Source organism: Bombus huntii, chromosome 2 (genome assembly GCF_024542735.1).
Source record: "Bombus huntii isolate Logan2020A chromosome 2, iyBomHunt1.1, whole genome shotgun sequence".
Taxonomy (NCBI): Eukaryota; Metazoa; Arthropoda; class Insecta; order Hymenoptera; family Apidae; genus Bombus; species Bombus huntii.
The window spans coordinates 15,764,526-15,788,846 of record NC_066239.1 but is presented as its reverse complement, the minus strand read 5'-3'; the positions used below and the strand labels follow the sequence as shown (position 1 = coordinate 15,788,846).

Here is a 24,321-nt window from a genome sequence, read left to right as displayed (position 1 = left end):
CGCGCTCTCTATCGAGCATGATAGTTCGGCTGTATGAATATTAATATCCGCAAAATGTATTCTTAAAAAATCACTAAATATATATAACACTCATGAAAGTCGGACAATTTTATAAATAAAACAAGAAACTCATCTATAAATAATTAATTTATGGTATAAATACACAATTTGTATTTCCAATTTATAAATTTAATAATAAATGAAATATGAAGTTTTTATTGGTTAAATTCTAACCAACCACTGATTGATCAAGTTCTTTGTTAAACGGCTTCTAATATTCATTGAAAGTCGCTCATCTAGTAAAATTAAAGTTCATGGAAAATCTCATCATCTGAAATTTGTCCTTTTCTATGCTCTATTTTCCCGCCGATTTTGTTACAATTGTAATTCGGCAGTAATGTTTTATCAACATACTGTATTTGTGAAAATAGTTCTTTTAATAGTTTAATTTTAGTGTATATATATATTATTTTTATTTTGGAATTCATACATATTTAATTCATGTTTTTCTATTTCTCGTATTACCTACATTTATCTGATAAATTATTGTTAGGTTATAACAATGTATCATTGACAGCTTCGTCGTCAACCTTGTCAGTTGATGTAATGTTGTAAAAAAGACTTTGATATTTAGATATATTTAAGTAAGATAATGTCACGATATACTTTTTTATTCGTTTATTTTTTATTTTCAATTAAGTATTCAATTGAGATTTATTTTAATCTCGTGTTTCTTTCTCATAAGGACTTCTGAGATGAAAACAATGGATAGCAATGAACAAGATGATTGCTCTTTGGAAGTAACTTCTGTCAAAAGAAAGAAAATGAAACAAGGTATTTAATTTTTAATAATTACAGTATTGTCATTATAGTTATTATAAAAATATAATGTAACAAAATGGGAAATTTATGCATGTAAAATATGTAATTTGAAATTTCAATGTAGCACAATTACCATTCCAAATGCGAAGTCCAGTACAGTCACCAAATGTTGTGCACAGTAGAAAGAGGAAATTAGCATCACCTTCTATGGAATGTAAAAGTCCGAAAGCAATGAAAATTTTGAAGAATAATTTAAGTAAGGATAGTGTAAATAGTGAACCGAATAGCACGAGTGTCGATACAGAAAACAAAGATATCGATATAATAGTAGAGGATCCACCCACAGAAACTGAAAATGCAAAAGAAAATGCATTTAGTAAAGAAAAAGCTAGCAGTAAAACCAGAACTTCGAAACAAATTGTAACTGGCCAGAAAAAATTAGAGAAACAGGAGAAATTAAAGTCAAGTCCTTTAACAAAGTTCCTTCAAAAGACTGATAAACAAAAAGATGCCTCAAAAGAAGAATCTGAAATTTCTTTCCAAGAGGAGAACAATGATTCGATAGAAGAAGTTGAGGAGAGTTCTAACAAAGCAACTAAAACCAATATAAATACACCAGGGACAACCAATAATCTAAGCAATAAAGTAGAAGGCTTACTTTCAGTTGCCAATAATTCTTTGTGTCAGTCTGATTCCGATCTTGTAGTTTTATCCTCTGATACCGAAGAGAAAGACGAAGAAGCCAAGTCATCTGCAAATACGATGACAGATACACCTGGTACATCGCAAACTATCAAAACTCCCAAAACAGACAAAACAAAGCTGAAGAAATTAACGCCTAAACAAGAAGAAAAGAGATTATTAAATGCTAGAAGAAAAGAAGAGAAGAAACGATTGAAAATGGTAAATTGGGACACTTATAGCACAGATATTTTATTTTGTTAATTTAATTATCAGTTAATTTTATCATTTCATTTATTTATTAGGAGAAGGAAAAGAAATTGGAGGAGGAACGACAAAATCGGAAAAAAGAAATGGAAGAGAAACGAAAACAAAAAGAGGAAAGGGGGAGAGTTGAAAGAGAACAAAAATTAATGGAAAAGAAAAGGAAAGAACAAAGGAAACAAATGGAGATCGAGTACGGATATTTACTATTGTAACATTCATAACTTTGTAAAAATATATAGTTGTTAGTTTTCAGTAATATGTATTTACAGACAAAGACAGAAAGGAAGACAGGCAAAGGAGGAGGAACGTCGAAGAAGGGAAGAAGCTAAGGAGGAGGAAAAAAAAAGAAAAGAGGAAGAAAGGTTGGAAGCAGAGCGCAAGAAACAGAAAGCAGCCACGACTTTCACCAGATTTTTCGTTGCTAAGAAACAAGAAAAATCCGTCGAAGACGAAAGCACGAATGAAGTGAAGAATTTCATGCCTTTTGAGGTAAAGGGAGATATGAAGATAGCTAAAGTCTGTAGAAGATTCTTAACCGAACAAGAGAAATTGTTATTGGACAAAATGTGCAATGAGGGAAGCACACAAATGGCAGATTTGTATCTTAGTGAGATTAAGGGTAAAAGAACAATTCCACGCAAATCGTCGAAAACTTGGCCGCTCGAAATGAAAGATGATGTAATTTTATTAGGTAAACATTATTCTTTCTTATCAATCATTCATATAATTGTACATCATAGTTAATCACATGTCGTTTCCTTGTAGACGAAGAAAACGATGGCAGCTCGAACATTGTGAATCAAAATGTTATTGTAGAGATGCGACGACCTAAATTGCTACAATTTTCTGAAAATCAACGTCCACCTTACTGGGGTACGTGGAGGAAACGCAGCAAAATTATCAATCCTCGAAGGCCCTTCTCCAAGGATATGGTAAGTCTGAAATTCCATTTATTACATAAAAGCTCTCACTTTTGATGATATATATATGATACTGAGGCACATTTGCGACGATGATTAGGCGTATTTTTGGTATATCTAGCAATAATCTTCATCAAGAACTTGAGGTTTTCACAGTTTGGTTCTAACTAATGTTGTATTTTACAATTACTCGTTTAAATCGTATTAAATAATCAACAAACAATTTATCGTATTTTCAACAATTTATTGTCGCATTATAAATTTTGTCACTTAATTCAGTTTGAATTATATTTTCTCTCTAAAACTTCAACACGGAAATCATTTTCCATAATTTGCACGCATCGAGAACTAAACACTTTCTTCCCGATTTCCCGATTAAATATCATCGCAAGGAAGCAACGAAGCTGCAAATTCGAGAAATCCGAAAGAAAATTCTTCCGACGCTCAATACAATCATCGTCAGTTATATTATATAAGATAAATTGACTAAATCTCCGCTGGTAGAATGGAATTCATCTTTTCTCCGCGTAGCCCTCTTCCTCCGTGAAACAATGGGTAAGTGTTCTTTCTGTGCACTTTACGATGTTTGGCTAAGTGGTCGCTGCGCGCGAACCTCTTCGAGCACATTTCGCATGGATAAGGCTTTACGCCTGAGTGCGATCGTCTATGCCTGGCTAGTTCATCGGATCGGCTGAACCGCCATCCGCAACCGGACCACGTGCAGGCAAATGGTTTCTCGCCTGTGTGCCGACGTAGGTGAGCTTTCAAGTGGGACGCCTTTGCATAGACCTGGAAAAATAGTTGTTAGATTTTTATTTTCTCAATTCTAATATTTAAAAATTGGTAAATATAATCTTCGAATATCTTATTGGGACATTGACCAGATATAGCGTACCTTGACGCATCCTTGATAAGTGCAAGGAAAGCATCGATCCTCAGCCGCGTTCGCCAAACTGCGATTAGTGTAGTCGTGGGTTGCTAGTGCCGCGGCAGCTGCTGACGAAATATTTTCTTCTACTTGATTATTGTTATAATCTTAAATCAATAGAAACGATTTTTGTTGAATGATTCCGAATTGAAACAATTTCTTCATTTTTTAAGGTACATTAAAAAAGCTACGATGAATTATTTCATAAATTTGCTCTCGAAATTTTAGGACAACTCGGTCAGAAGACAGACACGATTTCAATCCAACAGCTTTCTCTAGTACGATAATTCTGGAAGATGTTCGAAACTTACCTATACCGCTGGCTTCCAAGGTATCATCGAGGGCTCTCAAATCGATCCCAAGCACCCATAATGGTTCCTCTCGTTGAAACGTTTGCTGTGGGTTGGGCAGAGGAAGGTGTAGAAAACCCTCGCAGCCTGCTGTGCACAACGGTGTCCTGTCTGGAAGACCCGAGTTCCAGCTTCTGTCTAAACACCATTCCAACTCCGAGTCTAACTCACTCAGTTCGCTTAGTTCGCTTAGACATCCTGTACCTGACAGAAACAGCGTTTGTCAATCATCGTTCAACCTACCCTATGAACGCTAAAAGAGCATCTATCTCCTTGTCACTAGCTACCTGACAGTGGCGTTGAATTGTTATCAGACCATTCGTTCCAAGATGTCTTCGCCGGACAAGTCAGATCCGTGTAACACTCGATCGTGTTCCCTACATTATTCGATTGATCGACGGTCTCCGAGTCATCGCTGCGTGGCGTCGTTCTGCAAGAGGATGCCTCGTAGTCGCATGCGAAACTCGTGGAATTCGTGGAGAACAGTTGCCTCTCGACACCTGTGTCCATGGTCAGGCCCAACGCGGAGAACAACAACTCGTCCGTCATCTGTGACGAAAACAAAGAAATAAGATAAAATAAGAAAGAAAAACAAGAGAATTCGTCATATGGAAGATCGAAGAGGATCGTTGCAACGATGACAGCTAGAAACAAAAACAAAAAGATGATCGATTCACGAGTAACGTAACGGGACTGTTTATTGTTGCGAGAGTTGCTTGTTTCAGATTAATCGGGCTGGTTTCTTGGTGATACCGGCAATAAGTCAAGCAGCGCGAACGCTCTATATCTGTTGATTAACATTCAATTCTATTTTGAGTTATCAGGCAGCGAAAGAAAGAAGGAAACAACACGACAACTGCGATGGTCACCATCGTTGTTGATTCTTGCCTCTTTCCGAACTATTTCATCTTTATTCTCCATTTAAGTAATTAATAAGATGTTAATCGGCTTGACGATTAGAATTGTTAATGATAGCTATCTGCGTTTGCAGTTCTGTTGTACATCTTTTATTATCCGAAGGTACGCGATTAGTCGGTTGTCAGCTTCTACTTACGTCGAACATCGCAGCCTCTTCTATCATCTTGTCGGCTAATCGATGCTCTGTCTAGTTAAAACCAATGTCTCATAAAACTACGCAGTCCGTGACGTTTTACTCTTCTCTGTTTGTCTTTTTTATTTGCGTTTCATATGTAATTACTCACTATTAATCACTGTCTTAATTTCCTACGCGCATTATCACTTCCGATTGCCACTGTTACAAAGTTTGCCGATTCCGCGCGCCACCAACAAATCGGCGCACGCTTTCGATCGTCCTTCCAAACCCTTCTTTCGAAGCTTCTAAATATCCCTCTGAATTTTGCAAGCGTTAAACCACTGTCATCCTCAGTGAACGAAACTAAGTCTCGAAATTTTCTGCAATAATAGAATACTTAACGTTTCCTTTCTAACGCGATATAATTTCAACTGAAATATCAATGTATCGTGAATTTTCTACTAAACCACCCTTCCGAATCTTCTAATTCTAGCTGTTATATCGCACTATAGAACGAATGAAGAAATTAACGAAAGAACAACGAAATATCAAACGATCGTACAATCTTCTATCTCGATTTGTCCCTTCTGGAGAACTTAAGGAACGCGTCCTGGGAGACTTGGTGTTCGCGTGGAACTGTCGAGGTCGCGCGACCCACCCTTTCGAACGCTTCGCGGCCGTAGAACGCGTGGAGACTGCGACAGCAAGCCGATCTCGATTCCGAGAGAAGACGCGGTGCTCGTGGTGTGGCTTGTCGCCACACGGGCCGAGATAATCGAGGCTGTGCCACCCGGTCCCGTCGCCGTGCTTCTCCCAGGGGAGAAGTCAGTCCCAGAACACCGGCAGACGCGCCAGCGAAACGGCTTCCTGGCTAATTGGCTCGTCACGGCTCGCGCTTATTTACGACGCCAGTCACCCCCGATAATCGGCCATGAGCGACGTGTCCGTGTGGCCCTGGGCCTATTCGGCAGGACCGTTGGTGTTCTCTTCGCGAAATCGCTAATCGTTGTTCAACGAATCATGTCGAGGAGCACGTGGCCCGTCGATGGCCCTAGAAGTCTGCAAGTGACGATGACGTTGGCGGATGGCGATTTCTTTTTAATTGTACCGTTCGTAGGAGAAATTTTGCGACGTGGTCGACGGTTTGAATGGCACACGACTGACATACGGTAGTTGACAAAAATATTCCAGCAATTATAGAAGCCTTTTATAAATACGTTGTACGAAGCATTTCGAAAAATTGAATAATTGATTGATATCGAATAGATTATATTATCGAGAAGTAGTTAGCCAGATGTAGAGCGTGTGCGTGCATCTGTCAGTTCGGATAACGATACGTCGACGGCGAAAATCGTTGAGTTGACGACGAAAGGAAGCTCGAAGAAAAAAGAAAAACGTAACAAGTGGCGAATCGGTAAAAGCCGGTTAACTTATGGCGAGAGAGTTTAAACGCTTAACCATTGTGCCGGTATATCAGTCAGAATAGTATCAAGTGATAGATCGAGCGAATAAAGTCGCAGAGTCGTAAAATCGAGTCGAGTCGAGTCGAAGAGGCGAGCCGAAAAATCGGTAATTGTTTGAAAGTTGGGTTCACTTGCTGAGGCGTGACACCGAAACATTTGTTAAAAATTACCGTAACTTTGTGTTACATTAATACATTTTTCATCAAACGCGTCGTAAGATCACAACTACTCGATTTGAACTACTATTTTTCTCGACGAATCTGATTCTACACAGATGATTTTTGCAAATGTATCGAAGACCTTGATTTTTGGCAGATATTCACTAGTCGCGCAGATTTTTTGCTCGTCTGTGATCATAGTAATAAAACAGTTATCTAGGAACAGTTTTATAACTGTCTTGGGACTACCATGATCCCTTGAAGAACGTCCAAGCGAAAGAACAAAAAGTTTAGCTTTTTTTTTTTCATTAAATCCTGCATGTACCATGAAGTAGACAAAAAGTTCGTTATTAGCTTCTAGTTTATTCAAGATCGGGATATTTTAATCGAAATAATTGGATGTAACATAGTACATTTCCAAAGAATGTATCAATGGGGCAACGATATTATAATTGCAATGGCTTTGACCTAGAGTGACAAAAAGGAGCAGCAACCGATAATATGGTTCGAAGTCAGTGGCAGTAACAGTTAGATCGCGTTCGTAATACGGTTATCCGTGTCGGAGGAAGTTGACCTTAGATACAAGGAATATATTTTGCATTCAATTAAAATGTCAAGAACACGTTGCAGTGAAGAGAAGAAGTGCAACGTCTCGACCTTGTGCTTTCGAGCTTAAACTCTTGCAATAATCTTCACTGTTTTGTTTCTTAGTTTTCCTTTTTATCTTCCTCTTTTTTTTTATTTTTTAGATGGTATAAATAAGAATCGTCGTAATCACTGAAATTTCTGTACAATGTATTTTTTATATGCACTTTAGTTTGCATAATTAGGTCACTGGAATAGATTTGAATTTGCTTTGGTAATTATAACGACAAAGCATTTTTCAAATGCGCAAATCATTATTTTTTTCCTTGTTTACCTGAGTATAGAATTACATAAAAGTTGGGGAATATCGGAGGAATATCGGTTGGATAATGTTCTTTGCGAGCGTAATATGGCACGCCGCTTATACAGGGTGAACCAAAAAGTGAGTTCATAATTTCTAGAGTGGATAATAGGTATCCTAATAAATATGCATCGAAATATTAATAGTTTCAAAGTTATAAACAATGTTTTGTTTAATAACTGAAAGCGAGTAATTTTCTCGCTTTAGCAGCTATCGTACCGTATACGAAATAATGGATTATTCGTTTAATACAAAGTGCCAAGTGAAATAGTTAAGTCTGGCAATCTTTGAAAGAATCTATGCAGATGTCAAGCGTGGAAATAGAGGGAGGACACATAGGGGACCTTTTGCAGGCAGGAAAAAGAGAAACGATAAGATGATCCGCTGTTTCGATCTGAGACGAGAAAGTTATTTCCTTTCGAAAAACTGTTTATTATTTTCAAGCTATCAATTTTTTGACCCACGTTTATTAGGATCTTTTTCGTCATTTGGCAAGTACCGTTTACCCTAGAGCTTTGAACTCTATTTTTGTTTCACTCTATAGATATCGTTATAGAAAACAGACCATCGCTCGTCGATATCGATGTATCGATTTCTTTCGAACCGAGAGGGGATTATATCTTTACGTAAATGCTCGTTATGCTTTTGGAATACGTCCAGGGAAACCTACGTCCACGTCAGAAATTTCTTATCTGCGACTGCCCGAAAAAGCAACGCGAAATGACAGTATTTGAAATGATTACACATATCTTCTAAAACGATTCAGTGGAGAAAGTATCTATTCTAATTTTTTTAGCAGTTACACGCGTTAAACATAAATATTCATTGTTTTACTTAACAATCTGACCTTGATCGCTCCGTTTGTTTTTCTATTATCTCTTTTTTTCCTCCGTATCTTAAGACGACATCCGCTAGCGTATCTCGGCAGAACATCAATAACACCCCGCATCTCTATTTTTACAGTTGACATATCTTTTCTCTATTAATTATAAATTAACGTGTCCTTCTTCCTAGATAATACATATCACAAAACGAACAATAAATTTTTCTCGTTCGTCCTAGCTTCGTAGATATCGACGTCGTACTTGCCACAAAATATTCTAACGAATCGATCGAAGATCGAAAGAAACGAAGATCGTAACACAGTGCAATAATTTTATCCGCCAAGCACTGATTCTCCTGACGCATCGTAATTACATTTTTATTTTATCCGTTAGACACCGATTGGTATGTGGTTTAACGATACTTGTACTTTTTTTTATCGTTTTACGCTAATTTAATCCGTAGAGAATTAATCGATTACGTGGCTTTGTTAACGTTGCCTATGAGTTTTCCGAATAAAAGAGAGATATCGTACGGCCGTTTATCTAACTGACGCACTCTCGAGAAACGTCGTCGCGTTGCGACTGATTGTCGACGGTTTAATTGAAATATCAAAAACTCTATACAACTTTGCGCCGCAACGACGATCCCCTCTCTCTATCTACCCTCTAGAGAGATTTATTAATTGCGCTGCTGGTTGCGTCACCGTTTGCAACCGATAAAAAGCTTCGAGATTCATTTCGCTTGTCGATATCTTCATCGTTCTCGCTTCAGGCTCGATCACTTCTTTTTTTTCTGCCAACATTTTGCCAGCAGATCGTAGCTGAATGTCTTGTTTCAACTAACTTTTCGTTACACCAACGAATCGCTTTCCGAACCAGTTCTATTTCTATATCGCATAATTTTACACGCGAGTTTTACACGCAAGTTCGTCTAAAAGTTTCGCGATCTTTAATTAACGTTTGGTATCTCGGTTAAATTAACAGCGATTATATTTCTAGGAGCTTATTTCGCTAATCTCGTCGATTCCGCTATCACGGTGTCACTTGGCACGTCTTCAAAACGCGATTGGGATAAAGTTCACTGTTTTGTTTTCAAGCGAATAAAACTCAGGGGTATCTCCGTTTAATTGCGATAATTATGTTGATAAGAGCCACATACGTTACTACTATGTACGTATTGCCTATGTGGGGAAAAAGTAGCTTGTTTAATTTGTTAAGGCGTCCATGATCTAGTTTCGAAGATGAGATACAATATGAACGTTTATAAGATGAGATACGAACAAACAATTAAAGAAACTTAAACATCGTGGAGATGCGATCGATGTTGCGGCAATGAAGAAGGGCGGAGCCAGCAAAGGCCGCGTATCTCAGCCGAATATTCGGATAATAAATCAATTCGACATGCAGGGATTTAATCTCCGGTGTGCAACGTCAAGAAGCACCGGCTATAATCTTAATGGGGCATAAAACAGCCATTACAGATGGCCCGATGGGTGACAACACGCCGTAAATAATCTACCACCGCTTTCGCCAGGCATCGCTCTAAAGTTACGGGTCGCGTTCCACCGATAACTGCATTTCCTCCGACGCGTCTTTCCAGACGATGCCTACGATTTTCCAGGCGGAAACCGATTAAACGCATTATCATTTCTTCAAATTCTTTCCTCCATTCGTTGAATCGATGAATTAAAATTCCGCTAAATGCACGACTTCCACTTACAAGCGAGGTACTTACGTCGTTGCTCGAAAGCTTTGCAACGATTATTACATTTATTGCAAAACTGAGAATAGTTAAGTAATTATTAAAAAAAAAAGGTATCTAATCTATTAGGATTTCTATTATAAACTGAACATGATTTCGAGTTCATAATTTACATTAAATACATGGAAGCTTTAAAGTAAAAACGTCTATCCTAAGATTCTTAGCGAGAGTGTAGATGTTCTTCGTTATTTCTGATTTTATCACTATTTTTTTTTTTTTTAATATATACAAAAAAATTGCGTAGAAAGAGCGATGATTAAATTTAACTTTCCCAACAGATTTCTTCTATAGGAAATAAAGTATAGAAAGAGAATTGTTTCCCGTATATGGTTGTTCGATAAGGGAAAATCTTTGTGAAATTTCTCAACACCAGTCGCTCGGTGTCGAACGATCTTGTGAAAGTGTGAAGACCGACAGTGCAGAGGTAACCGGACATAATTTTTCGAGATACGTTTTATCGCTGCTTAAATGGCACTTGACGATACCGAATACGATCGCTGGAAAAGAGTCGAGGTACCGTGCTGGTGGCATGCATGAAACCGTATCAAATGTTCTGTCAACGCTAACATCGACCACGTTCACCATCCTTTCGTGTGTTACACCCTCTTCGTTATGTTGCAAACAATAGGAAAGAACAATAGGAAAGTAGAAAGCTTTCATTTACACTGCTATGATCCTCAGTATGTCGATTAGTATTGTTAATCCATAGATAGATTATAGAACTAGATTTATCGATATTATATTAAATATATTAAAATAAATTGAAATTAAATTGAAATTATGATGTTAGTGGAGAGTTAATACAATAATTTGTTGGATCCTTGGCATCGAAAAACGCTTCTAACGGTCGAAGAAATCGGCACTCACCTTTGCTACGCTGCCGAAAGCTGCTCAACTGGTGGTCGCCCTTTTCCTCTTTGTTCCTCTTGTTCGCCGGTTTTCCGCGTCACGCCTCGAACGATGGTTAGGTCGCCGATCATTCGCGATATTACGTTTCCCGCCGCTAATAAATTAATGTCAAAGGGAAGGTCCTGTAATTGATGCTCGCGCGGGGATCAAATCGACGTTGATTTATCGATCGAGCCCGCGCCTCGCGCCGCAAACAACAAGAAAACCAACGATTTATTGACTTTTCGGTCGGATGCACGATCGCCAGGATGTTTGGTTGGGTAGATGGGTTCTTTTCGTCGTCCAGTTCGATCGATCGATACGAGTCACAGCTCGTAAAATCGTATTTCTATCTTTCCAGACCTTCTCACGCAAAGAAACGCGATTGCTTTGCCTCTGTTTCTTCCTCGAGCTCGAACTTTGCAACGTTTCAATATCTTCGCCTTTGGATCTTTACCTTTGACTTTCTAATTCTCTACATAAGAGACTATGAAGATTTATAATTTAGAATTAGATAATGTTTTAAATAAATCGATAAAAATAGCTACTGATACAAGCTACCAAGTTGCTTGCGTTTGATCAAAAAATCATTCCATCGTTACTTCGATTCTTCATTTATGCGAAAAATCCGCAACTGGTTTTAAAATCCCATCCTCGAACACTTCGTTTCTTCGGTGTCCAATGGCACTCGTCACTCACTTGGGTACAAATTTATTACGCAAGGAATAATTTTGCACTGCGTAAGATCGATCGATTGGCAAAATTCGCGTTTCCAGTAAACAGAGGAGATTCGTTTCCAAGTTTTCGACTGCTCGTTCAATTTATTGTTCTTGTCGCATGGCGACGATTTCGTGGTAACGTATCCACATCCACATTTCGAGAGCACCGACTCGTTGACGAGTATCTCTCGTCTCTCGACTAAGAGAATCGCCGAGAAGAGAAGAGCAGCACGTGCGCCGACGATATCACCCGTCAAGGAAGTCGCATTGATACCGACGTCCTGCTTAATCATATTTTACACTTCAGTGAAATCCCGTGGCCATGTTCGTAACTAAAATAAAGTCTGTGGAGAACGAACCGATAATGTTTTCACGAATCGCAATGAAAAATTCCGAATAACGATCGAAATCGAAGTTCCTAAGGAAATACGAGAGTACTTCAAGTTACTTTTGTAACGGCGAAAGAAAAGGAAAAACAGGTTTTGCCAAAAATTTATTCGACAAAAGCTATACAACCAATTGATTTGATTATCGTTCTATCGGAATATATATCGTAGGTCGATTAAAAATAATCGCGAAAGTTGCGCGTCAGCGTGCACGCTAACGCTTTTGACGAAATTTCAAGTAAAGTTTAAGCAAAAATTGAAAGATACGTAACTATTACTAGCGTTCATTCTGCGTTGTCCAACTGTCTTCGTATTCAGCGTCCGTTTTTATCAGTGGCAGAAAAAATTCTCGATAAAAAAATGGTTCGAGCCTTTAATCGCATTTCGATAGATTATTTGTGAATCCATAACGCATCGTGTTTTGCACTTATTTCGACTCTTATCTACCATACGACGCTTCACATTAGAATCACGTATTTCGATTATACTTGTCACATTCAGCTGTCAGATTTTATTTGAGAAATTTATTCTTCTGTTTTCAGCAATGGTTCAATTACGAGATTGATTCGGACGAAGAATGGGAGGAAGAGGAACCAGGCGAATCTTTGCGCGGTTCTGACGATGAAAAAGACGAGGAGAATCCGGAGGACAACGAGTATGATGTAGATAACGATTTCATGGTTCCTCATGGGTAAGTCAGTTCAGTTCATTCTTGATATTTAAACATTTATACATTTTCATCCGTTTGTAAATCTCCGTGTTTTTAATAATTCAGCTATTTGTCCGATGAAGAGCTTCGCGCTGATGAGGAAGACAAGCAAGACATGGTAAGTAGTTTTAAAATAAATAATAATCGATCATGTCTATCGAGGGTAAAGTAAATAATTTGTTCATTTCCGTAGACTCCTGAAACACAAAAATTCAAGTTGAAACTACTCGGAGAACAATTCGAGTCCGAAAGGAACGCAAAGACCGCGAAGTTAAAGCCAAAAATAATAGGTTGTATTTGGAAAGGGTCTAAAAATGAATTTCAACCAAACGGTGAGTATTCGACATTTAAAATATACCTAACATAGCTGCTAGACGTCGGACCAGAAGATAAGCGTGAATTTTTATTTCTACAATTGTATCATAATGAGAAATATCTGACAATTATCTTCTGCTTGCAGTGCCACCAAGGATCGTAGACTTCTTGTCAGCTCGAGACGCCTGGGTATATCGAATACCGATACTACTACCAACCATGAACGAAGCCATGGCAACGAACGAGTGCAGTACTCCCACGCAACAGCAACCGCTGACGAGTTCAAAAAAGACACGATTTCCGGAAGCAGCTATACCGGATCTTATTCGATTAATACACGGGAATACATATAGTAAACGCTGTCTTGTAAAAGAATTCATGGCCTACTGGAGTAAAAAGAACAAGGGAGCTAAAAGTCAGCCTTCAAAAGCCAGTATACAACAAAAGATTCGCGAGATTGGCAAATGGATGCCGTGTCCAGAGAAGGGGCCGATGCATTCAAAGGCTTGTTGGTACGTTGACGAAAACATCAGGAAAGAGCACATCAACGAGGAGCTTCCTCTGCCAAATTGCTGGTCCTATATCCTAACACCCAAGAAGAAGAGTGATATCACGAAAATCAGATTATTCTTCTCTCCGAAATGAGATTATTTTAAGATCGTCTTCCAGTTATTCAAAGCGATGTGTTCAGAGCTTGGGAGAAGGATAGATTCGAATCGTGTTTAGAAGTACATTATTTAAGACATTTGCAATGTTTTAAGCTGGCATCTTAAGCTATTTAATAATCGAAATATCGATTTTGGTGGACTGTCTCTTTGATTTAAAATCTGGTCATTTTTAACTGCAACTTGTTAAAATCGACTTGTAAGTTAGTTTAAATTAATTGGAATAGTGCTATCGCTTTCTAAATATGGATCAATGTGCATTTTGCTGTAATATTTAACTGGTATCGTTCGATCGCAAGCATCCAATTTAAATTAGACGCGAAAATTAGAACGAAATACTCAAAAATGAAAAACTTAACTTCAGTTCTTACTCAACGTCACAAATCGTTGTGGGTTACTATTTACCATATAATTGATCAACGATTGATGAAATGGCTCAAATAGTACTTGGATTAACGCTACTCGTCGATTTAGGTAGTTCCTTCTTTTGTATACACTTAACAACGTGATTATCGATATTAACTAGAGAAGGTCGACATCGAAGTCACAATATACTTCATGTGATATATGTTTCTAATTGTACAATTGAAAGAAAGATCACGAACGGCGGAATGCAGTATCGTTAGTTTGTTAAAAAAGGGCAAGACGGGAAGATAAAATGAAGCGTATAAAATTTATAGCTCGTTATACTGTTCTATTAATACAGTTATACTTTTATAATAAAAGAAGTTAATAAATAAATCAGTGGAAAGCTTGTCACCTCCTGTCGAACTAATCGAAGAATACCATGATGTCCATTTTTTTTTTGCCCCTTTTTTCTTTTTTTTTTTTTTAAACCCTCATCCATCGTTCTCAAAGGGTAAGTCAGAAAGGAAAGCGCGAATGGGGATAATCTGTTCGAGTAATGTGAATTATCCAGAGGATTCCATCGGCTAAAAACTTTTGCATCGGGCAGTAACGTTCGAATGGGTTAATGCATCAGACCAGGCTTTGCGGAACGTGGAATTGCATTCCGTCAAACAGTGCATCGGAGTTAAATAAAATAGCTGCAACGAAAAGTTTTGCACAGCATTCTATTATTGGCGGTCGACCGGAAGAGCGTATCTTATTGGAACGAAAATGATACAATATCGGAAATCGGCGAACGATAGAACCTTTCTCTTCGATTTGTCCATGAGATTCCATGGGAATGAAAATGTTTGGATTCTCCGTTCTCGATTACGATTGTTCTTTTTTCCATTCTTTCGTATGATTTTATCGCACCCATTGCATATGATTTTTTAAGAGATTTTTCAAAAGATTGCAAAAACCTGAAATCTTTGTGAAAAGATATGTACATCGGATTATAACAGAAGTTGAGGATCGGATTAATGCCGATGTCCAGTGGCGAACTATATATATTCTTCTACTCTTATCCAGCCTTTATAGTCTTTTTGTATTTAGCTGGATGGAAAGCTTTTATTAATTTAATTATTAAAAGTTTTTAATATAGTTATAATTAAAATACTCGAAAATATCAAACAAAGTACTATGCTTCATTTAATTACTGATATCAAATTTTATACTTTATTATTAATTATCAATACGAAGCTCGCTTTTTTAAACGCTTTTTATATAATAAAAATGGAAGCTGCCACAATGGCGAATTTATATTTTGTCACAACTAGAACGTAATAAAAGTTATTGGCTTTTGAAAATTATTGGCTTCTCATCCAAGTTAGTTTCTCGCAACTTCTGTCATAATTTCGAGTTTTAAACAATTTTATAAGAATACGAAACTCTTATAGCAAAAACCATTGAAAACAATCGATAATTGTTATCGCGATAACGCGATAAATAAAATAAATTTTTCAATTGGAGATAACAATCAATCAAAATCTTGACATCTGAAACTGAGTAATTTTAGGTCGCGACAATATATTCCTCTGGTATTTTGTTGATGTGAAAAATTTGGGCAAAAAATAGCTATTATTCCGGGGATAGGGCGAAAAAAGCGAGGGATTTTTTTTTTTTTGTTATTTTTACCACCATATAGGTTCGCTACAATTATTTTTAGAATGTCGATATTAGTTTTGATAGCCCGTGGTTTCAAAATTGTAACAATTCCATGAAATTGTTAGACCACTGCGAAATACGAATCGAAATTGAAAAACAAACTAACGAACGCAGCGAAATCCGCTGACGGATCCCGCGGCGTTCAAGCATCCGGGTACACGGCGAAGAGAAAAAGCAAGAATGAGTCCAGTAGGAAGTTTTACGGCCGGTAGTTCGGGATGTAGCTTCGGGCTGGACGGCATATGGCCGAAATAAGGAAAGGCTGTGCCTCCAGATTATGGCAATTATCGAATCACGTTACGGGATCTGGCGCCACGCGGCTCGAAAACGCAGAAATTAAGTTCCAACCCCCCGGGGGTGGTTACGCTTGCTCGGTGCTGGCACAGCGAACGTAGACTAGTTCGGACGAAACGCGAATGTTCTCCCTTCATCGCAAGCGACATTCAGATTTCCTGTACTCGTTTCAATGTCTTCAAGGATTTCATTCTTAGCTCTGAAAATTGTCATCGAGGGAAACAACATGGAAATTGATATCTCACCAGTAACAGTTTTTAGCGATTAAGGAATCTCAACAAGCGAACGACGATTTTGAAAGAAATCGAGATCGATGGAATCGCGAGCTTGTACGAAATTGGCGGATATCGGTGCTTCGAGATAAGTAGACCAGTGCTAGCCAAATGGCATTCTCGACGAATACACCGAACTTCCTGAAACTGACGTCTCTCCCTCGCCCACCCCATTCGATATTCCCAAAAACCGAGCCATTACACCTGTCCACCCAAAAATCAATAATCCCGCCCTCGAACCCGGAGCGTCGTCCTTCTCCTGGCCATAGACCATCCTCGCACAACCTCCGCAATCCCATCACGACGGAAGAACTCCCCTTGAACGGCCGATCCGTCCAATTCCACTTTGCAATTCCTCGAAAGCTCGACGTTGGTTCCGCGTAGCGTGGAGATGTCGCGGTGTAGCCGCAGCCAATCAGAGGTACCCTCCGCCGGTGGACCGGCTGGTCGTGTCTCCGGATATTAATGAGAGGATAGAGAGGCGGCCGGAGCCACGGATCACGGCGGCGGACTCTCTTCTCCTGGACAGAGGGACGAGCGAGAGCAAGAGAAGAGAGGAGACGAGAAAGACAGGGATAAACGTAGAGGCGAGCGAAGGCCTGCCACCTCCACCCCGCGCGCTTGGCGGACGCCGCGGGGAGACGTAGAGGAGCAAGGAGGCGCAGAGAGGGAGGGTCTCCACCCTGGGACCACGGCGTGGAGGGAGAGGACGTCGTCGGGTCACGAGAAACCGTCGGAGGGAAGGACGGAGACGGAAGGCCGGCGGCGCGACCGCCAGAAAGAGAGATAGCGATTCTGTGTGTGTGTGTATGAGCGCGCGCGCGCGCGCGTGCGAGTGACGATGCTGGCTACAGCGACGGCAAGAGGAAGAGATGGAGGATGAGGATGTCGAGGAGCGAGGAAGAGGGAGGCGGAGGAGGAGGAGGACCAGGAGGAAACGGAGCTTGAGAGGCTGGGAAGGGGTGGAGTGAGGAACGGCGAGCAATGGAGAGAGAGAGAGAGAAGTCGAGAAAGGGAGAGCGAGAGAGATCTGGACCCCACGTAGGAGACGTTCAATACTGTAGCAACGACGCCGAGCCAACGCCATTGGCTACCATTTTCTCTCTATACCTTCTAGGCATACACCTTGTACTCTATTCCGGTCTACTCCACTTTATTCCTGCTGCCGTTGCTCGTTGCCCGGTTTCTCCGATGGCTACCCAACCCTTCCGCGTCGGTTCCACCGGTTCCAACAGAGAACAAGTTGCGCGGAAGGTGTACCGAATAGGAGGAAGGGTTTTCGGAGTCGGTAAGCGACTGCACGGGTGGCAATTGGATTTTTTCTTTTTTTTTTCGAGACTGTTCGAAGGGTCGTGTGAGAATGACTGGGAAGGGTGTCGCGATTCGAGAGAACTGGAGGCTGGAGAACGGCGCGTGGCTCGAGGAGGTTGGAATATTGTTTTATGGCGAAGCAGAGGGATGGGATAATTTATCGGCTGAATAGGAGAGAGGTATCGTGGTTGGAGGAGTATGCGGCAGCTTTGATTCGATAGAAGGGAATCTTTTAAGTCGATATTTAATTCCTGCTGATATTCGATCAAAATTAATTTGATTAATTTGACGAAACCTCGTGAAGTTCGTCGGTGCTTCGTTCGAATTTAATAGAGATTTAAGAGATTTAAATATCGTGTTTAAGTTAGATCCGATTCCATTCCGCTCCTATCCACTTCGATTCGACTGTCTCGCTCTGTATTAAACTCGTTCTCTTCGATGATTACTATTCGTTTCGTCCATGAGGCGAAAAATCGATAAGTTTTATAAACCGGTATCATTGGAACCATCATTCGCGCCGACTGTGATATATCTTGAAACATACAGCCCGTTACTCTAAACCTCGATCTACCCTATATCAAAGTCATAGCCTGCGCGAAAGCGAAATCGATCGCGTATTCGCAAGGAGAATCATGGAGCGCGCGTTACGCGTCGATCTGGCCGATCCGCGGCTCCTTATGATTACCCTTACCCGCGATCGTAGAGCCTGCACGAGGAGGAGGAAAGAGAGTATCTCTCTCGAGGGCGGGACACCGGATTCGAGCTGGCAATCATCCAGTGGAGCTCGGCACCGAGAGTTTCGTGCCGATTGCCGGAGCTTGGTCGATCGCGGGCCATCATCATCGCGCCGCCTATCCGGTCGCGCCTAGGCTTACGCAACACGAACACGGCGTGCATTTATCTAGACGTGACGGCTGCCAGCGAGCACCATCGCGGCTTTCGGCCTTAGCATAATTGCCCGTAAAGGCCTCGGTAATGCGTCTATTACGCCGATGCCTCTGTACACGGCTACTGACACAGGGCATCAATCCTCTGCCTCCGAGTATTCAATTAAGTATCCTCCTCCCCTTCTCGCTCCTCCCCCTCCCAACTTGCTCGAGAACATCAACCTGGATAGCGTGTTCTTTCTGCCGTTTATTCTTCTTTCTCCTCTCTCTCTCCTCTCTACTCTCCTTCTCGAGTACAATGGATTTTTATCCAGCGCCATGGCAGGTCTTTCTAACACGAGTCCGGGTTATCCTGATCTATCGAGTTAGAAGATGGTCCGGGCAGACTAAATATCTCACCGAGAAGGGTAATCGGAGGTGATTTTGCTCCTTGGCTGGTTAGAAGTAGACGGTTCGCTTTGGTGATTTCCTGGTGCGGATTTCCGGAGAGATTGAAAGATCTAAGGGTGGTCTCGAGGAGAGTTTCGTTGAAGTACTGAATATTTTTTTGTACACTCAAATCATGTCCCCTAATCGTTTAAATTGTATTTTTATTTATTTTCATGATCGGGGGATTAAATAAGCGTAGCATGGCAAAGTAGAAATAAGTGAAATCCTGGCAAGTTCCTTCGTAACGAGATTTCCATCGTCTGTCGCCTCCGCAACAGAGGCGGCGCATTACGTTTCTCTAGACTCATCATGGACACCATGGTCTCATAGGCCACGCAGCCCGCAGCTGCTGGATCTTATGCTAATCCCACCCCCGCGGGCCAAAGTCTGGCGCGCATCGTATGAAAAAGTTGCTCGTTACACGCTCGCCCATAAATCTCCTCGCTAAAGCTTAATCTGTTCCCGTGGCGGACGTCAGCCACGGAAAACTCGCAACTCGCGCGCTCCGACCAGCTGCGCGCCTGGATTTTCATAATTTTTTATCCTTCGGCAAAAATTTCCAATCCGCCTGTATGCTCCACCTCGACGAAAACTTAGGCCCCGTGGAATCTCAATCATTTCCACCAGAAAACGCTGGAGGAGGAGATTCAGAGAGAAAAGAGGAGTTTAATGGGTATTTTGACGGAACATCTCGCGAGATCCTCTGTAAATCGACGTAGTATTTCACAGAAAGAACGTTTGACCCGTTCTGTATATCCGGTTTCCGCCTTTTTCCGAAGAAATTTATCCAATACCCACTGGAATTTATTCTAAAATTATCTTCATCGAAACAAATGATTTTTAGTTCGGGAGAATAATCAGTGAGTATCGATCTTCTGTCCGAATTTCGAATATTTCTCAAGCTGCTTCCATCTTATAAATAAGCATATCTGTTTCTCTCTCTTAATTCGATCACTATCCTCCGTTAAGTTTCGTCTCGAAACCTTTGCACCCTATTTCGTCACTTTTTCGTTACTTCTTTCGTCGTCAAAAATTTACCCGGATCTTATTGTACTCGTGTACGGGCCACGCTTACTTATATACGTAACAAGGCTGGTGAATTTTCAGCATGGTGTACACACAATGCGAACGAAGCGTGTGAGGAGGCGGAGGGACGTGTGGGGGCCATTATGGAGATGGATCTTCCTTCGAATAAAGCTCGGAACTTGGGAGTGAGCAGGGGGTAGTTTGAAGTGCCGGCACCGGCAGTCGCTCCGAGGAGGTGAAGAAGGTAGAGAAAGAGGAGGGGTATGTGACGGGGTGGTGGCTAGCGATGGGCATTCCAGTCTTTCTTTCTCGCGAACTTTCGAGCAATTTCGAGATGAAAAAAATGTAAAAACCTACCTACACGTGTTCTAGTTTCGTTTCTTAGGAATATGTCGATTATTCGTCTCGTACTCTACGTTACCTTTAAATCCAATTTCGTTCAATGGACGAACATAATCATGGATTACCTACGTTAGGGAAACATAATTCTATGAATTTCGATAGAATAGTATTCTGCACGTTTTCGCGTCTTTAAGTTGTCCATAAATGTATAAACATTCGCAAACTCGATATTTTCTAAAAATAACGAAGAACGAAACGATTCGGAAAGTGTACGTACGGTGGATGGTTGGAGGAACTTCGAGGCCATCACTAGCAGTGGAAAACGCGAAACGAAGAAGGAGAGCCGGCAGGGTGGAGGCGGGGTAGTTGGTGGTAATATATCACCCTCTTGTCGTCCGTGAGACGCGAGTAAGCCTGTCGGCCAGTACCCACCTTCTCTTGCTCCTCGCTTCGTCCTCCGACCTCCCCCACCTCCTCACCCCTTTCACCTCCACCTCTTCCTCCTCCGACGGAGGTGCAAGAGGGAATCGATATCTAGGTACATTCGCGGGCAACTCTCGCCGGACGAGTAGCATCTCCGATTGTTGTTAGTCGGTGTGTAGCTGAGCTTCTATCGCCACGACGAATCGATGACCCGAGACAGACCGTCGTCCATAAATTGAACCTTTGCAATTAATTTTCCGGTTGCGTCTTTCTGAAATACCGTGACGATATTTACTTACACGATAATACCGTATTACCTCTTGAAATTCCATCGAATTCGTTTGGAAACGTTTTCAAAGCGTAGTGTAGAATTTCAATACTGGATCGATAACGTTAGTGATTAATCGCATTATTCGATATAATTTTGTATTTTATATTTATCGCGATGAAAATCATTAATCGCTTTATCATTTGAAATACGGCAAAATTAAGTAACCCAACCCAACCTGATCTGATCATCTATGACCCAATGATCCTGTTTATCGAAGTTCAATCCCACGCAATCGAATACGAATTAACCCGTTGGATACCTGGAAACTTCGCAGAACGTACACGTAATCTCGCATCGGGCGAAATTTAAACTTCGAAATCCGCGTGTATAGCGTTAAATCCGCATCACTCGCACAAAGACCTAAAGATCCGAAACTTATCAATGGATCCGTCAAACCCGATTACGCTTAATCCTGGAACCTTCGTTCTATGCCACTTGCTCTCTCGTAGCCCCGATATTATCCACGGTGGAGTTGATCCCCATGTTCCTATCGAAGAACGCGATCGTGGCAGCGACGTGGCCGGAGGGGTTGCGCAGCGAACAGCCGCAAGGGGTTGAAAATACCGCGATCCCGGCCCGATTGCAACCGCGATAAGCGTATTGATATAGCTTTTCTATTTCTCGGGCGTATCGTAGCGTGACCTTTGGTAACGGTTGCATTGACATCCGGTTGTCGAGTGCAGACGCGGCCCGTTCCAAAGTTCGATCGCTTTGAGCGGTTTTCACGACCCTCGGGCGAGTCGGGCGAACGATCGATCGCTTTCTGATCCATTTAAGTGATTTTCCAACGCGAGCTGCTTTGGATATCGGTAGATGTAAACGTTCAACGAGGGGCCAAACCATTTTCAAGGAGCGAGTGTCGGGAATTTCGAGGAGAAATCGAGAAATTTCGATGTTTTCAAAGGTATCGTGCAGAGGTTTCGGAGTTTACGTAACGACAGCTTCTGGGCGAATTTGTACATTTGGAAGGTGACAGCATTGAACAACGCTCGACTAGTTCTTTGCTCAAATAAAGTTAGTCTACCAGAAACTGTAATCCTGAGCCGGTTATTCGATTTAGATTCATCATCGACATAGTTCAGCTGTTTGATGCGAAGCAGAAAATCGTGAACTCTAAAAAGATTGTAAATGTATAAATCTACGTGCAAATGTAGACGATGTTAAATACGTTCGCGAAACATGGATGATATGATTTAAAAATCGGAGAAGAAAATGCAACGAGAAGGGTCTCGTACAGTCGTGGCGATCATTGGAAGCCATTCTGTTTAACAGGACTTTTGATTCCGCTGTTTTTAACCGAGTCGAGTGTTTCAAAATGGACGCATGGAATGGACTGTGTTTCAAACAGACGTTTGAATGCGCACCGAGTAAAGTGCTTCATACTCTTGATGCTTTTTCTGATTTAGATGCATCGATGCGATGGTTTCGTAGCTATCACGCGCTATGAATTTCGTGTCGTGTATTCATCCCTGTAGGTAGTTTTCATTCGTTCGGCATTTTTTCTTGTTAGAATTTAATCTTGGAATTAGGATTAATATTCTGTGGAAGACACAATGTTTATGTTGAAATAATACAATGTGATATTTATTAAACAATTATTTCGAGAGTTATAAATGTGCGTTCTGGAATGTAGACAGTTGGCTAGTTATTCACAGACTGGCTTAGTGACCCATGGCCCTTGAAAAGGTTTAGATCCCCACTCTCTATGCAGTAATGAGTGTGACCTGTGTGGGTGTCTGTGTGGCGTCACATGTGCCACAGAACGTTCTAGTAGCTTCTCGACGTGCCCGTCTAGAATGTTCCATCCATATCCTCACGCTTCTTCCGGCGTCCTTTTGAAAAAGCATGCACGTGCTAACTGCCGTGGTGCATCTCACGAACGCACGCTGGTGGGGATGGCGCTGGGCAACGAATGGAAGAATCTGTACGATCAAACACTCTATCCGCATGCGACTGATATCGTTGTATTCCAACATTTCTTTTCGAAATAATCCCAGCAGAAAATTATCGACGTCGCTGTTGTAACGTCAATTCATATCAGAGACCAGGCCACACACCACGGACAGGATGGCACCCAGATGTCTGCATATCCTTGGCGCGCACCCTCAATAGTCCTAAGTGCCTTGGCATTTTTATAGTTAAGGTCCTTCGGACCAAGCGAGTATTTCCTGTCTTAAATTTCCCTTTACGTTTATTGTCTACCACGTGTTAGCTTAGAAAGTTGGTTTCCTCCACATCTGGTATGTTCCGTTGGCAACTTTCTCGCGAGGGCGGCTAAAACCCTTCCTGGTCCACCAACCGTCCTATTATCCAATCGGAGATGGTGTCTACTGCCCTCACTTCCTTAACCAAAATTGTCATCAACAAATCCGATAGTCCCGTGTCCTTAGACACACCCACCCCTAGCTTTCCTCAGACACAGTATCGTCGGTAAAACTTCACTTATTCTGTATCCTTAGAATAGTCAACATATCTATGTCGGTCTCTACTCTTATAAGTCGCGTAGTTAATGTATTGTTGTAACTAAGTCTTACATAACGTGGTTGGAGTGAATTGTGATTTATGTTAATTCAGTGCGTGTTACATTGTGATTGCTGAATTCATAATAAAGGTTGATTAAAACCAAGTAAATAGTTGTGTTACGACTCAACTATATTTTATTTTCACCGACCAACCCAAAAATTACGTGACACTGTCGAAGTCACTTGTCTTTTAAAATATCGAATATTAATTACGCGTCTGGTTCGTAACAAACGGAGTTGTCGAGTTTGACTCTTGACAGATTCCAATGATCCTGCCTTACTGTGATCGCACCCCTAGATCCTCGACTTTGCACCACCCTGTATCTAAAGCAGCAGCACCAGCAACGGTGGCAGCGACCAAAACGAGCAACGACGGAGAACGAGGTCCGCAGAGACGTAGAAAGAATAGGTAGAGGCTACGGAAAGGGAAGCGGCGAAAGGAGGAAGTCGGCCGTGGGGAGAGAAGGCGGTGGGTGGTGGATGAGATGGAGGTTGTAGAAGCGTGGATCGATGTGTCGCCCGCGTGTCCAGCGGTCACAGGCGCTTGCGCCCTGACGTCCTCTCTGTCCTCCAGGACGTCGCCAACCTTTCTG

At 41.2% G+C, this 24,321-nt stretch overlaps 2 protein-coding genes across 4 annotated transcripts; one reads left to right on the top strand and one right to left on the bottom strand.

Moving 5' to 3' along the window:
- The first annotated feature begins 334 nt into the window (after positions 1 to 334).
- On the top strand, positions 335 to 14,464 carry LOC126878107 (chromatin assembly factor 1 subunit A-A). 2 transcript variants are annotated; one of them, XM_050640587.1, is made up of 10 exons: positions 335 to 383; positions 746 to 834; positions 947 to 1,725; positions 1,809 to 1,960; positions 2,040 to 2,461; positions 2,536 to 2,702; positions 12,690 to 12,838; positions 12,923 to 12,974; positions 13,050 to 13,188; positions 13,317 to 14,464. In XM_050640587.1, the coding sequence occupies exons 2-10, from the start codon at positions 756 to 758 to the stop codon at positions 13,814 to 13,816; spliced, it is 2,439 nt and encodes an 812-aa protein (XP_050496544.1). In that variant the 5' UTR covers positions 335 to 383; positions 746 to 755; the 3' UTR covers positions 13,817 to 14,464. The 2 variants fall into 2 exon arrangements, with proteins under 2 accessions (XP_050496544.1, XP_050496543.1); XM_050640586.1 differs by having other exon boundaries at positions 338 to 644.
- On the bottom strand, positions 2,711 to 12,672 carry LOC126878141 (Wilms tumor protein homolog). 2 transcript variants are annotated; one of them, XM_050640672.1, is made up of 5 exons: positions 11,022 to 12,672; positions 4,256 to 4,517; positions 3,930 to 4,172; positions 3,586 to 3,725; positions 2,711 to 3,479 (listed from the first exon to the last, which is right to left on the bottom strand). In XM_050640672.1, exons 2-5 carry the CDS (start codon positions 4,515 to 4,517, stop codon positions 3,177 to 3,179), a joined length of 948 nt encoding a protein of 315 aa, XP_050496629.1. In that variant the 5' UTR covers positions 11,022 to 12,672; the 3' UTR covers positions 2,711 to 3,176. The 2 variants fall into 2 exon arrangements, with proteins under 2 accessions (XP_050496629.1, XP_050496627.1); XM_050640670.1 differs by lacking the exon at positions 11,022 to 12,672 and adding an exon at positions 5,023 to 6,668.
- Positions 14,465 to 24,321: the final 9,857 nt, after the last annotated feature.

What these genes read in the sequence shown, in the direction of transcription:
- LOC126878107 (XM_050640587.1), top strand. Translation starts at nt 756, where the DNA reads ATGAAAACAATGGATAGCAATGAACAAGATGATTGCTCTTTGGAAGTA. An exon ending in AAGAAAGAAAATGAAACAAG is followed by an intron (nt 835 to 946) that starts GTATTTAATTTT and finishes ATTTCAATGTAG; the next exon opens with CACAATTACCATTCCAAATG. An exon ending in AGGAAACAAATGGAGATCGA is followed by an intron (nt 1,961 to 2,039) that starts GTACGGATATTT and finishes ATGTATTTACAG; the next exon opens with ACAAAGACAGAAAGGAAGAC.
- LOC126878141 (XM_050640670.1), bottom strand. Translation starts at nt 5,049, where the DNA reads ATGATAGAAGAGGCTGCGATGTTCGAC. An exon ending in CAATTCAACGCCACTGTCAG is followed by an intron (nt 4,173 to 4,255) that starts GTAGCTAGTGAC and finishes TGTTTCTGTCAG; the next exon opens with GTACAGGATGTCTAAGCGAA. An exon ending in CTTGGAAGCCAGCGGTATAG is followed by an intron (nt 3,726 to 3,929) that starts GTAAGTTTCGAA and finishes TATTGATTTAAG; the next exon opens with ATTATAACAATAATCAAGTA.